Here is a 15,666-nt window from a genome sequence, read left to right on the forward strand (position 1 = left end):
GGAAGGGTGGAGTGTAAAGGATTTTGAGAGATCGGGGCCTGAACATCTGGAGGGTGAAAGGCGTGCAAGGAATAGAGTGAATTGGAACGATGTGGTATAACGGAGTTGACGTGCTGTCAATGGATTGAACCAGGGCATGTGAAGCGTCTGGGGTAAACCATGGAAAGTTCTGTGGGGCCTGGATGTGGAAAGGGAGTTGTGGTTACGGTGCATTATACATGACAGCTAGAGACTGAGTGTGAACGAATGTGGCCTTTGTTGTCTTCCTAGCGCTACCTCGCGCACGTGCGGTGGGAGGGGGTTGTTATTCCATGTGTGGCGGGGTGGCGACGGAAATGAATAAAGGCAGCAAGTATGAATTATGTACATGTGTATGTATGTATATGTCTGTGTATATGTATATATGTATACGTTTAAATGTATGGGTATGCACATGTATATGTGCGTGTGTGGACTTGTATGTATATACATGTGTATGTGGGTGGGTTGGGCCATTATTTCGTCCATTTCCTTGCGCTACCTCGCTAACGCGGGAGACAGCGACAAAGTATAATAAAATAATAAAATAAATAAATAAATAAATAAATATATATATATATATATATATATATATATATATATATATATATATATATATATATATATATATTTTTTTTTTTTTTTTTTTCCAAAAGAAGGAACAGAGAAGAGGTCCAGGTGAGGATATTCCCTCAAAGGCCCAGTCCTCTGTTCTTAACGCTACCTCGCTATCGCGGGAAATAGCGAATAGTATGAAAAAAAAAAAAAATATATATATATATATATATATTCGGATACAGAGAGGAAGTTACACCCATCAGGATATACAAGGAAGGGTACGTCCATCAAGATACACACAACAGAATACACCTCACATGATACAGCCACCAGGACACAGCAGATTGCAGACTCCACTACCACTACTAACAGTTGCTTCTCTTCGTGTTGCAGCCTCACGCTAAGAAGGCCTCGACGTACAGTATGAACGGCAGCGTAAGTAAGGAGATGCGTATGATCGGTCACGCTGACCCCAGCAAACAGAACACCAACATCCATAACAAGTAAGTCTAGCGTTACGTCTTCACGCGCATGATCGTTGGCTGTACTCCTTCACCATGACCTGCATAACTCCCTCACACTGACTGACATTAGTTCTACTCCTTCAGTCTGAATGCAATATGCATTTACTCGCATTGACAGTCGCCCACACACACACACAGACACAGACACACACACACACACACACACATACATACTTAATAATTGTTCGCTTTTTCCCGTGTTAGCGAAGTAACACCAAGAATAGACGAGGAAATGGCCTCATTCGTTCACATGCGCACTTTAACCGTTATGTACGATTTATCATAAAGAGAGCCCACTATTCACTGCCAAGCGTCACAGATCTTTCCGTGATTTCTCCTGACCACATCATATACCTTGTTTCAGCTTATTGACAGCACGTCGCCCCCTGTATACCACATCATTCTAATTCGTTCTATCACCTAAACACCTCACATCCTCCTGCATGTTCAGGCCTTGAACACTCAAAGTATCATGCAATCCATCCTTCCAATCCCTTCCTTTCCTTATTTTCTTCACATCCGATATGTTTATCCTTTTAGCCATCGTCTCCTCACTCATCTTCGTATGTCCACAACGTTTCAGCACACCCTTTCAGGGCGCTTACATACATATATATCCTCTTAATACTTCACCACTCTCTTATCCTACAATTTCTTAATCGACCAACCCACCTAACAGCCATATGTTGTCTTCACGTATTTCATTTTCAGCACCATCACCCTCTCCTGTTCTTTGTCATCTACGGTCCACGCCTTGCATCCACCATGAGATATACCCATCTTTGCCCTTTTAGACAGTGACCTCTCTTTCCTGTTCCTGGGTACGCCGATGACCTTTGTTCCCTCATTCACCCTATGGGTTGCTTCAGCTGCTATGGTTCCATTCACTGCCATGTCCACTCCCACGTATCTATAACACTTAATTTCGTCTAAGTTCTCCCTTTCAAACTTACACTCGAGTTAACCTGTCCTTCTTCTCTGCTTAATATAATAACCTTTTTATAATCACATTTAATCAACTTTCTTCTTTCAATCACTTTCACAAACTTAGACACCAACTTCTACTGTTTCTCACTCCAATCTGCCACCAGCAGCTGACCCACCTGACAGGCCTCCCCCACCCACATGGAAAATGAGGCGGTATGAAAGAACAGGTTGAAGATGATGTTTACTGTCTTAACGTTCCGACTTCACAAAAGTCCTCATGAGAAAGTGAAAGAAAGGAGAGAGAGCTTGTCTGTGTGAGTAGAGTATCCTGGATGTTATAGCTCTGACAAACGAAACAAAGCTCAAGGTAAGAGGAGATTGCCTTAGAATTAGTGTGAGAGCGAGGAGTAAGGAAGGGTTAGTACTTCTACTGAAGTTGAAGGTGTTGAGATATGAGAAAAATTGTGTAGAACTGAGCCCGAGACTGATGAGGGTGAAAGTGAAAGTGAATTACGAGAGGTTTGTGATCAAAAGTGTATATTCACCTAGAAATGAGAGTAGTGAGGAAAAGAGGCGAGTGTTTCAGGAAATGAATAAGTATGTCAGCAATTTTGCTACGACAGATTGGGTATTAGGGATTGGTGATTTGAAAGCGAGAAAAAGTATTATGGCAGTTGAGGGTATACAATTACTGGAGGACAACCAGTGTTGTGAATGAAAATGATGAACTGCTTGTGGATTTATGTGCTGATGACTGGGAATACCTGCTTCATTAAGATATACGTGGGTTATTTGGGGGAGACGGTAAGCTGGCTTTACTGGATTATGTGCTAATTGATATGCATGCAAAAGAGAGACTCTTGGATGTGAATGTGCTGAGAGAGGCAGCCAGAGGGATACTCTCTGATCATTATTTGGTGGAGGCGAGGGTGAAGGCTTCCAAAGGCTTTAATGATAAGGGATATGATACCAGTGATAAGAAGTTTGCGAAAGTGGGTGAACTTGGTAAAGAAGCTCGTGTGAAGATATACCAGGAGAGAGAGACTGAGGGTGAAAAAGCAAAAAGTGAGAGTAAATGAACCTGGGAAAGAAGGTCAGGAATGGGAGTTATTTAAGGGAAGCACTGCTTATGAGTGCGAGAGACGTGTGTGTGGCATGCGGACGGTGGGAGGTAGGCACGTAAGAAATGGTAGTGAGTGGCGAGATGAGGAAATAAAGTTCCTGATAAAAGAGAAAAGGGAAGTATATGGGCGTTACTTGCAGATTAAGATTGCGAGTGACTGGGATATGTACAAGAAAGAGCTGCAGAAGGTCAAGAAGAAGAAGAAGAAGAAGCAGGGGCTGGAAAAGAAGCAAGTGATAGTCGGAGTGAGCAAGTATCAGCAAACTTCAGGGTGAATGAGTTGTTTTGGGAGGATGTTGTTAGCGTGAGGAGAACACGAGAACATAGAGAGATTTCGGTAAAGGGGACAGATAAGGGAGTGACAATAAGCTGACATGAAATGAAGAGATAGGATGGCAGACAAAGGGTGTTTTGCAGGTGGAGATATGGAAAGTGAGAGTCGATGAAGAAGTGTGGCAAACCGGCAGAAGTGGAGAGGGTTGCAGTTGAATTTCTATGTAAAGAAGATTATTGCGTTGTTGATTGGTTAACGAGAATTTACGATGTATATCTGGCTCATGGCCGGGTGCCTAAGGATTGGCAGAATGCCTTTATAGTGCTATGGTATAAACGTAAGGCGAACAAATGTCAATGTTCGAATTACAGAGGCACAAGTGAGTGTACATTAAAGACAGAAGAAAATAGATGGTGAACGGAGTATCCCTAGATGTCAGTTCTCGATGTAGGAAAGTCTCTGGGTCTCAAAACAAACTCTTCCCCATTTCTGCTTCAACTGGCTGATACTGACGCAACTTATTCTAGTAAAGGTACAATATCAAGTTGGGCCAACAGGGAATGTCTTTGAAGATGTCTAAAAAACTTTCCATCCCGAAAGTAGAGTTCCAGAGTCTTAAAAAACGCATGTTAATACCTCTGAAGCCTTTGTTACGGTGATGTATGATCGTTGAGGCTCAAGTGATCATGCACAGGAACCTCGGCAACGTAAAATGCAGAATTATCTGCTCCAACGGTTCCTGTTGGACATGGCAAAAAATTTTTTAACGTCCGTTGTAAGAATCTACCAGACTGTATATGCTGAGAATAGAAACGGAAAGTAGATACTTGGAGGCCTTTTCGATAATCATCAAGATCAATATCATCTTGCTTGGCAAATACTTGATATATAACCATAACAGAACCTTCCTGTATTTCCAGCTGTAACTGCTGTCGATTAAGATATGTTCTTGTAACTCACTGTGAGCCGGTAAATACTGTGCTTGAGATGAGCAGAGATGTGTGTGTAGCATCTGTTACGCCCCTGATGAAAGGAAGTAAACTAAATTGCATCCTTTCAAAGGAAACGTGTCACAGAGGAACGAAATTAGATTTTGTCTCGGTGTTTTATAGGTGTAAAGTGATACATTGCTAGACAGTCCATTATGTTCAGCATGATGTTATTCTTTTCATGCCTTTTATTTTTCTGAGGGGTTAGCGAATGGGCAAAAAACTATCTAACCCTCTGACCTTCAATGTTGGAAGACACCTCGATAATCTAAGATCATCTGACGTCCAGTAAATGAGAAAATGTCAGAAAGTTAAGGTAAATCTTACGTGAAATAGTATCATGTCTTTAACCTTTAGGTATCACTTGTTCCAGTGAGAGGATGGCACCAATTCAGGTCTCCCGGAGGCAGCCATCACCTTGACTTTCTGTGTCTCAGCCACTCAAAACGTCTGACACTGTCTTCACTCCCGGAGCACGAAGGAACCAACTTTAGGAACGAACCTTGAGCGAGACGATATGAAGCTTGAGCAAGACTTTATGAACCTTGAAATCAATGAGACTACACGAATTGTAAGCACTAAGGAACCAACCTTGAGTAAGACGGTATGCACCTTGAGTAAGACGGTACGAACCTTGAGCATAAGGGTACGAACCTTGAGCAATATGATATGAAACTTGAATAAGACGGTACGAACCTTGAGCATGAAGATACGAACCTTGAACAAAACAGTATGAACCTTGAGTAACACGGTACGAACCTTAAGCACAAAGGTACGAACCTTGAGCAAGAACGTATTAACCTTGAGCACAAAGATACGAGCTCTGAGCATGAAGGTACGAGCCTTGATTAAGACAGTGTGAACCTTGAGCGCTACGGTACGAACCCTAAGCATGAAGGTACGAACCTTAAGTACGACAGTGAGAACGTTGAGCTCTACGGTATACTCCGGTATGACTGAGTAACCTGCCTTTATAGCAACGCTTAAAGGTCATGTCATACGCCAAGCAAATGATACCCAAGGCTCGTACTATCCTCCTCAAAGGTCATAACCGTCGAGCATAGTACGTTAACATATAATGTCCTTTACTAGTTCAACCAACCAAGTATACTCAGTCGTAATGTACAATCCTTTGCAATACGTAAAACAAAAAACTGTGTAAACTTTGTCGGATGTCTCGATACAAGGAAGGCAAATACAAGTGTTTGGTTACCATTTGACCTCAAGTTTGTCTACTTTATTAGATGTACGAGTGTTCACTGAGCTTGGCTTTCAGGCTGATATACGTATTTGATGTCCCGAAGAGCGGTTGAAGAAAACATCCAAGACTGATACACTGACGGACTGCCACATATCAATTGACACTGATAAAACACTCCTCTCTGAGATGTTGGCAGTTATCTGAAGACTTGATCATGGCTACAATTGTTATGTACAGATCTCTTCATCCATAGGGCAATAATTACGACCACGTATTGTCGTTAGTATAACATGATATATATATATATATATATATATATATATATATATATATATATATATATATATATATATATATATATATATATAGATATAGATAGATAGATAGATATTCACGTGTCGGCAGCTGCTCAGCATGGAGTTGCTATTCTTGGGGAAGGGAAAGAGATATTTCGATAAGGACCCCCTAAAAAATCATCCGTTTCCATTCCCTGTCTATAGGATTTGTCAGATGTTGAAGGCGGACGCTAGCAATTCTTCTGGCCAACAGGAACCGTTGGGGCGGATAATACAGCATTTAGCGTTGTCTGGGCTCCAGCGATCACGTCAGCCGAGGTTTCTTTCACATGATCACTTCAGCCTCAACGATCATACATCACAGTAACAAAGGCTTCAAAGGTACTGACATGCGTTTCTTAGACTGCCTCTGGAACTCGACTTTAAGGATGGAAAGCTTTTGTGACGTCTTCAAAGACATTCACTGTTTGCCCAACTTGATATTGTACCTTTACCAGCGTAAGTTGCGCCAGTATCAGCCAGGTGAAGTCGAAAAGGGGAAGAGGGTTTGTTCTGAGACCTAGAGATTTATGGGATCGAGAACTGATATCCAGGGATACTCCTTAACACATATCTTTATCTTTTCTACTTTTTATAGTAAGGCACCGAATATGGCAATGGTGCCGACATTACGGGTGTGTGTGTGTGTGTGTGTGTGTGTGTGTGTGTGTGTGTGTGTGTGTAGAACAAGGGATGATACAAAGAGGATCACACAGTGGGTCATGGTTCCACGTCTGTTCAAAAGCCTGGCTTGCATAGTAGGGTGTGACTTTATAGTGGAGCCTCTCACGTCTGTTGATGCCTCCTCGTCAGCGCCTCCCTCAAACTACCTCCCAATCCTAGTGACAAAAGGACCCCCCCCAAGAAAAGTACATCACACTATTTCCGTTCATCCCAGAGGAACGCTATATCTTCTCTTCCAGTGTGTCGCCCAACACACCTTCCTCCGTCCCCTGAGAGGCGACCTTCCCACATTCTCCCATCCCATTCAGGAGCGAGACGTGTTGGACACAATGAAAATGAATAGACCCTAAAGAACCCACTTCCCATATCCCTCCAGCGAGGCCAACCATCTGACACGGCAGTAACACCTTCACTCTCCCACCTTTGCCATCTACTTTTTTTTTTTTTTGCGATGGTTTACAGTTACTACTATTTGTGTTGTGTATACAACACTTGGGTATAAAACGTATTTATAAACCAAGCTTTTCGAGAGAGGATTTTTTTTTTTCACAGTGTAGGCACATGACAATACTAGTGACTGTATATCGAGAAGTTGGTGGGTTAACGTAAACAGCAAGTGGTGTATCATACAGCATTGGAAGCTCCCACTGTGGCGTAGAGACCACGGGAGCTCCCACTGTAGCGTAGAGACCACGGGAACTTTATATGTGGCATAGAAACCACGTCAACTATCATAATATCGTAGCGAACAAGGGATCTCATATTGGCTTAGAGAGCATAGGATCTCATATTGGCTTAGACAGCATGGGAAATCATGTTGGCTTAGAGAGCATGGGAACTTTTTTGATAGTTTAGAGACCACAGGAACTTTCATGATGGTTTAGAGACCACAGGAACTCTCATGATGGTTTAGAGACCACAGGAACTCTCATGATGGTTTAGAGACCACAGGAACTCTCATGATGGTTTAGAGACCACAGGAACTTTCATGATGGTTTAGAGACCACAGGAACTTTCATGATGGTTTAGAGACCACAGGAACTTTCATGATGGTTTAGAGACCACAGGAACTTTCATGATGGTTTAGAGACCACAGGAACTTTCATGATGGTTTAGAGACCACAGGAACTTTCATGATGGTTTAGAGACCACAGGAACTTTCATGATGGTTTAGAGACCACAGGAACTTTCATGATGGTTTAAAGACCACAGGAACTTTCATGATGGTTTAGAGACCACAGGAACTTTCATGATGGTTTAAAGACCACAGGAACTCTTACTGTTCTGTAGGGGGCACGGGAAGTGATACTAGCATAGACAGTATGGTAACTTATATTGGGTGAGAGCGCATGGGAACTCATATTGGAGTAGAGGCAATGGGAGTTCACATCATGGCAAAGATCATAGGATCTATGCCACTCCATTCTGAGCAAGTGTGCACCATTCCAATCTGAACATGTCAGCACCACCTGAACATCTTTTTCTGTTCAGCATATTGACGCCAGTCAATGTTGAACATGTTCCTCCTAGTATTAATCTATCACGTCCCTGTTATTTCAGGTTGGGGTTAAGTGAATCCCAGGGAAGCAAGAACACCACGGAGGAGGTGAACGAGTACCTGGCCCGAGCGATCGACGCCAGATCGATCGATCGACTTCGGACAGAACACTGCAGGAGGTTCCTCCTCACCTTTCGGGAATCTAGTGTGGAGGAGAAGGTACGTGGTGTGTGCTCGTGTGTACATGTACTTACCTATTTGTACTGTATTGGGAGGGCGTTTTACACTCGTGGGGCGCTATCTCTTGAACTCTCTCCATTGTCATACAACTTCTTCAATGTTGTCTTCAAAAACCGTGTCCTCAGTCATTCCAATCCATTCATCCGCCATTCTTACACTATGGCACTTTTATTCCATCTTTTTTTTAGCTAGTTTCTTGCTTAATTTCATGTTATGTCCTTTGTCTGCTCAATCTCACATCTTCTGCGCAACTGTTTATTATCCACGTCATCGATCTGTTTTAGAAACATAAAGGTTGTTATCAGGTCATCCCTAGTTCTTCAGTTCATGGCAGACAAATCTAAAGCTTCGAGCACTTGCCTGTAACTTAGCTCCCTAAGTTCTGGTACCATCTTTGTTACTTTCCTCTGGACATTCTCTAGTAGCTATTATATCTCTTTAGGCTCAGAGACCAAACCCGAGAAACCTTTTCTAGTTTGCTATATATCTTTTTCGTTATGTATTTCTATTTTCTCATTCATGTACCTGAGTGCTACTGTGACATGTGCCAGAAAATAATTTGTCAACTATTCTCCTAATGTGGGACTCTGGCGACAGGTTAGGGATGATATCGACTCCCAAGTCCTTCTCTCACACGAATCCTGATGCTTAAATCCTGCTTGATGATGCTACTATTGAGGCCTTCTTCACTCAGTCCCAACTCCATTTACCGTACACTTGCTCGGGTTGAATTTCAACTACAACTCATCATACCAACTTTGGAGTCTGTTTTGATCTCGATGAACCTTGATGCAACTCCCACTACTATCCACCTCCCTCATGATCTTGGCATCATCTGCAAACATACTTCGGTAGGATTCCATGCCTTCAGGCAAGTCACTCCGCTGGTGACCTTGACCCCTTTTACAGAAGGATCCATCGTCATGAGTTCTATGTTTCCTTCCAGTGTGATCTGTTCAGTGAAGGTGTTTGGCTTTATTCCTGCCCGGTGTTCCAGTGTTTCTTCATCAGCCTCCTGTGCAGCAGTGTCAAATGCTTTCTGGCAGTCCAGATTCAAACAATGCATGTAACATTTCCCATCGCCAAAGACAGAACAAACCCTCTTATAGTGATCTAAGATTTTTCATTTTTACACATGATCTCCTTTCCCTAAAACAATGCTGTCTCTCCTCATATGGGTAATTTCTCTTCCGTCGAAAGTCAAGTATTTAATTTCCAAATGCCTTTTCCCATCCTAAAAAAAACACACTCGTCAGAGACAGGTCTGTAATTCAGTGTCTGTTTCCGGTCGCATTTCTTGAAGATAAGTATAATGTTTATTGTTTTTCAATCCTGTCAGTCTTCCCCTCTCTCTAACCACACCTTGAGCTGTATCTTAAAGAGGGTATTCTAGCGTATCTGCACACATACTCAGCACATATGGTAAAATTTCATCAGGACTGTGAGACGAGTGTGGGTCATTATCTTTAATTATTCTATTTTGTCTTTCCTAACTATCTCGGTGTTTTCTGAATCCTCTTCCTCACATCCCATCTCACTGGTGTTGGGGCTATAGTGTCCCCCCACTGTGAAAACCATTCTGGACTTCATATTCGGTTTCTGACATACCCTTATATTGTTCTCAACAATTCGTCTCTCTAAATTCCTTCGCCTGATTCACTGATTTTTAGCCGACAATTGACTCTCGATGAATTTTTGGAAAGGTTTCCGATGTTCCCATGTCCTGCCCACAATTTCATTATTTTTCAAAGTTTCTTTATTCCTCCTTTCTTATCCTGATGTACTCGTTCTTTGCTTTCTTATCTGCAGTTGCTGTCTGGCTGGGGAGCCGTCTTTACCTTCTTCCTAGCATATTTCGAAGTTGCTTTGCTTTTCGACATCTTCCATTGAGCCATTCTTTCTTCTTGCTTATCATTGCCTCTGTATTAAAGACTAGACTTACCAAGTATGTTCCTACTCCTTCAGTGTACATTCCACAGACCATCTCATTACAAAGGCTCTTGTTCCTGGCTAGTGAAGTCTGCTTCCTAGAATATGTTATCATATCCCTTGGGGATAGGGGATTAAGAATACTTCCCACGTATTCCCTGCGTGTCGTAGAAGGCGACTAAAAGGGGAGGGAGCGGGGGGCTGGAAATCCTCCCCTCTCGTTTTTTTTTTCTTTTCTTTTCAAAAGAAGGAACAGAGGGGGACCAGGTGAGGATATTCCAAAAAAGGCCCAGTCCTCTGTTCTTAACGCTACCTCGCTAACGCGGGAAATGGCGAAGAATAGTTTAAAAGAAAAAGAAAGAATGAATGTGGTGTGGGAGGCAAATTGTTAGAAGCAGCGAAAAGTTTTTATCGCTCTTCCTCAATCTGATGTTCTGTACATGCCTTCACCCTCTCAATCAATACCCCCTCATATAACTTACCAGGAATACTCAACAAACTTATACCTCTGTAATTTGAGCACTCACCTTTATCCCCTTTGCCTTTGTACAATGGCACTATGCACGCATTCCGCCAACCCTCAGGCACTTCACCATGAGTCATACATACATTGAATATCCTCATCAACCGGTCAACAACACAGTCACTCTCCTTTTCTAATAAATTCCACTGCAATACTATTCAAACCCGCCGCCTTGCCGGCTTTCATCTTCCGCAAAGCTATCACTACCTCTTATCTGTTCACCAAATCATTCTCCCTGACCCTCTCACTTCGCAAACCACCTCGGCCAAAATACCCTATATCTGCTACTCTATCATCTATCACATTCAACAGACCTTCAAAATACTCACTCCATCTCCTTCTCACATCACCACTACTTGTTATAACCTCCCCATTAGCCCCCTTTACCAATGTTCCCATTTGTTCTCTTGTCTTACGCACTTTATTTACCTGTTTCCAAAATATCTTTTTATTCTCCCTAAAATTTGATGATACTCTCTCACCCCAACTCTCATTTGCCCTCTTTTTCACCCCTTGTACCTTTCTCTTGACCTCCTGCCTCTTTCTTTTATACATATCCCAGTCATTTGCACTATTTCCCTGCAAAAATCGTCCAAATGCCTCTCGCTTCTCTTTCATTAGCAATCTTATTACTTACTTACATACTTACCACTCACTACCCTTTCTAATATGCGAACCTTCCACGCTTCTCATGCCAAAAGCATCTTTTGCGCAAGCCATATATTATATATATATATATATATATATATATATATATATATATATATATAATATAAGGTTATTAGGTACAGTAGGGTTGAGGGTCAAGTCAATTGGGAGGTGAGTTTGAATGGAGAAAAACTGGAGGAAGTGAAGTGTTTTAGATATCTGGGAGTGGATCTGTCAGCGGATGGAACCATGGAAGCGGAAGTGGATCATAGGGTGGGGGAGGGGGCGAAAATTTTGGGAGCCTTGAAAAATGTGTGGAAGTCGAGAACATTATCTCGGAAAGCAAAAATGGGTATGTTTGAAGGAATAGTGGTTCCAACAATGTTGTATGGTTGCGAGGCGTGGGCTATGGATAGAGTTGTGCGCAGGAGGATGGATGTGCTGGAAATGAGATGTTTGAGGACAATGTGTGGTGTGAGGTGGTTTGATCGAGTAAGTAACGTAAGGGTAAGAGAGATGTGTGGAAATAAAAAGAGCGTGGTTGAGAGAGCAGAAGAGGGTGTTTTGAAATGGTTTGGGCACATGGAGAGAATGAGTGAGGAAAGATTGACCAAGAGGATATATGTGTCGGAGGTGGAGGGAACGAGGAGAAGAGGGAGACCAAATTGGAGGTGGAAAGATGGAGTGAAAAAGATTTTGTGTGATCGGGGCCTGAACATGCAGGAGGGTGAAAGGAGGGCAAGGAATAGAGTGAATTGGAGCGATGTGGTATACAGGGGTTGACGTGCTGTCAGTGGATTGAATCAAGGCATGTGAAGCGTCTGGGGTAAACCATGGAAAGCTGTGTAGGTATGTATATTTGCGTGTGTGGACGTGTGTATGTACGTGTGTATGGGGGTTGGGCCATTTCTTTCGTCTGTTTCCTTGCGCTACCTCGCAAACGCGGGAGACAGCGACAAAGTATAAAAAAAAAAAAAAAAAAAAAAAAAAAAAAAAAATATATATATATATATATATATATATATATATATATATATATATATATATATATATATATATATATATATTCCTATGAGTCCACGAGGAAAATGAAACACGATAAATCATCAGGAGAGACACAAGAGAGATATATAACAGTCAGTTGATATACAACGAAGAGACACAGCCAAGACGCCATTTGGTATATATGCGATTGTCCAAGACACACAAAGGGCGTATCATAATCTTATTATGTGGACAAGATGGTTAATTGTTTACAAATTTTATCAATAATAAAGTTATCCAATTTGTATAGACCATATGTATTCAGTAATAGAATATTCAATGATATTTCTCGTGGTTTTGGCGTTAGAGTTAATAACTGAGATGGCTTTACGCCAGTCACTACATTGATCATAGTTTTTAACGTGATTAAACAAGGCATTTGATTCATGTCCTGTTCTTCTACTATATTTATGTTGCTTAAGTCTAGCAGAAAGATCCTTATCAGTCTGCCCAACATAAAACTTATCAATTTCTACAAGGCACTTTACAGATGCACCCAGGAGAATTTTCTGGTGAGTTCCTGATTAAGAAATTCTCTATAGTATTATTGTTGCTGAAGGCAACATTTACATTAAAGGATTTAAGCAACGGTTGTTCCATGCAAAAAAATGACAGGCTGGATCCTTCGGCCCTTTATGACGTGGCAACAAAAAACAGTTCTAATTCAAATTCTATAACGAACTGAATATTGTTGTGTTTTAAAATCACCCTAAAAGGCAAGAGAAAATATGAAATTAGAAGCGTTCAGAGATCTTTCAAAACCCATATTAATGAGGAGAAGGAATTGAATTACTGGGAACGACAGCAATTACTGAGGCAATACTGCCTGGAGTACAGACGGAGGAGATATATCATCATCTATACCTGGAAAATCCTGGTCTTCGTTCCCTTCTTACATTGAGAAATAACTTCCTGCTGGCACGACAGACATGGAAGACTCTGTAAGCTACACCTCTGAAATCTATAGGTGATATATGCACGAAAAGAGAGAACGTCTTAAACACCCGAGGCCCAAGACTCTTCAACACCTTGCCATCTACCATCAGAATCAATATGGCGTGCACAGTAGGGAAGTTTAAGAATACACCGGACAAGCATCTACAAAGTGTACCAGGCCAGCCAGGCTTGTGAGCTAAGTAGGCCTGCGGACTGCGGCTTCCAACAGCATGGTCGACCAATGGCCAAAACCAAAACCTGGTCCCAGCCTTGGCTCTGGGGTTAAAGACCCCCAAAGACTTCACCAAGTATTCGCCAGGTTTCTAAGTTCTGGTGGTGGTCTATATATAATTCAAGTAAGATATCCAAGTACCAATGGTGATCCCTGCAAAGTACAAGTTGTGTCTCATAGTACCGATGGTAATCTAAGTAGGGTATAAGTGAGGTATCTTAGTTCCGTTGAATGATGTAAGTAGTCAGTAAGTGAGGTATCTAAGTTCGGATGGTGATCGTTGTAAAAAACAAATGAGATTTCTAAGTTCCGATGGTCATATGAGTAGAGAACAGGGAAGACCACGTGATGCAGCAAGCCTTTGGTAGGTTATGAACTCATTCAAGGAGGGTAGTGGGATCCTGGCTGGTCATAGTGTTAGGTCACAATGTGATCAGGAGGACTGTAGCCTCTTAGGCATGACGGTATGACTCCTCGACCCTGACAATACGACCCTTGGGTGAATATGTCATGATTTTTGTAGGTTAAAGTCAGGTCGAAGGTGATGTCATTATTATAACCAAGTGTCGGACCGTCGTTCATAAGGGTCGAACCGTTGTACCCAAGGGTCGAACCGTCGTTCCTAAGGGTCGAACCGTCGTTTTCAAAGGGTCAAACCGTTGTACCTAAGGGTCGAAACGTCGTTCCAAGGTGTCGAAACGTTGTGCCCAAGGGTCGAAACGTCGTTCCTGAGGGTCGAAGCGTTGTTCCAAAGGGTCGAACCGTTGTACCTAAGGGTCGAACCGTCGTTCCTAAGGTTCAACCGCTGTACCCAAGGGTCGAACCGTCGTTCATAAGGGTCGAACCGTTGTACCTAAGGATCGAACCGTCGTTCATAAGGGCTGAACCGTTGTACCCAGGGGTCGAACCGTCGTTCCTAAGGTTCAACCGCTGTAATCAACGGATGAACCTTTGTGTTCATGAGTCGAACTGCCCTCCTTAAAGGGATCATATCGTCGTATTTAAGGGTCGTGTTGTCGTGTTCGAGTGGCGTAACGTCGACCAGATCAAAGGGTTTAATTCAACTTGTACATCGATGCAGCTGTGAACTGAGTTACGTATATTTACTCGGGGGAACAATGTTAGTGGATCAGGCATCACACAGGCTTCAGGAACTCAGAATAACCAGAGTGGAAAAAGCTCTTGTAAACGAATTTAAAGCATCGTTCAACGATTTCAGAATATTCAACGAATTCCAAACAACGCTCAACGATATCAGAACAACATTCAACGAATCTAGAACAAAGTTCAACGAAATAAGAAGAACGTCCACCGAATAAGAACAGCATCCAACGATTTCAGAACAACGTTGAATGTATACAGAACAGTGCTCAACGAAATCAGAACAACGGTCAACAAATTCAGATCAAAGTTCAACGAAAAGAGAACAAAATACGACGATTTTAGACCAACGTTCAACGGATTGAGACCAACGTTCACCAAATACAGAACAACGTTCAACGAATTCAGACGAGCGTCCAAGGAATTCAGAAAAAACTCCAACGTCTTCAAACTAATGTTCAACGGATTCAGACCAACATCCAACTGCCTCAGAACAACGTCCAACGAATTCCGGCCAACGTTCAACGAACTCAAAGCAGCTCTTGGACGAGACGTAGAAACGGGACTGAGGCGCAGTGCAGACCCAAGGAAAATAAAGCCTCAGAGATAAATTGTTCGAAATACATTGCGAGCGAGTCTTGTGGAGCCCAGCCCTGGCCTGGCCTGATGGACGTTGGTCGGGATATATAGAATTTGAAGAGTGCGTCGTGGGCTTGGAAACTACTCGTGTTGTATAAATACAGGCACCGTTGGTTTAAGGGATTGGAATATACTTTATCAGACGAGGGACCTGTGAAGAAATGGCTATCGAGACGAGTATGAAAGAGGATCAGACACTTAATTTGCGGTCTGGGGAAGGATGGAGAGAGAGAGAGAGAGAGA

The 15,666-nt window shown here is 42.3% G+C and overlaps 1 protein-coding gene across 1 annotated transcript in view; it reads left to right on the forward strand.

Moving 5' to 3' along the window:
* The window catches only part of LOC139746556 (adenylate cyclase type 6-like), a 1,154,491-nt gene that overhangs the window by 1,086,651 nt on the left and 52,174 nt on the right, over positions 1 to 15,666 (forward strand). The window contains 2 exon segments of the mRNA XM_071657911.1: positions 970 to 1,079; positions 8,194 to 8,350. Of these exon segments, the coding sequence (XP_071514012.1) occupies positions 970 to 1,079; positions 8,194 to 8,350 (267 nt within the window).

Source organism: Panulirus ornatus, chromosome 65 (genome assembly GCF_036320965.1).
Source record: "Panulirus ornatus isolate Po-2019 chromosome 65, ASM3632096v1, whole genome shotgun sequence".
NCBI lineage: Eukaryota > Metazoa > Arthropoda > Malacostraca > Decapoda > Palinuridae > Panulirus > Panulirus ornatus.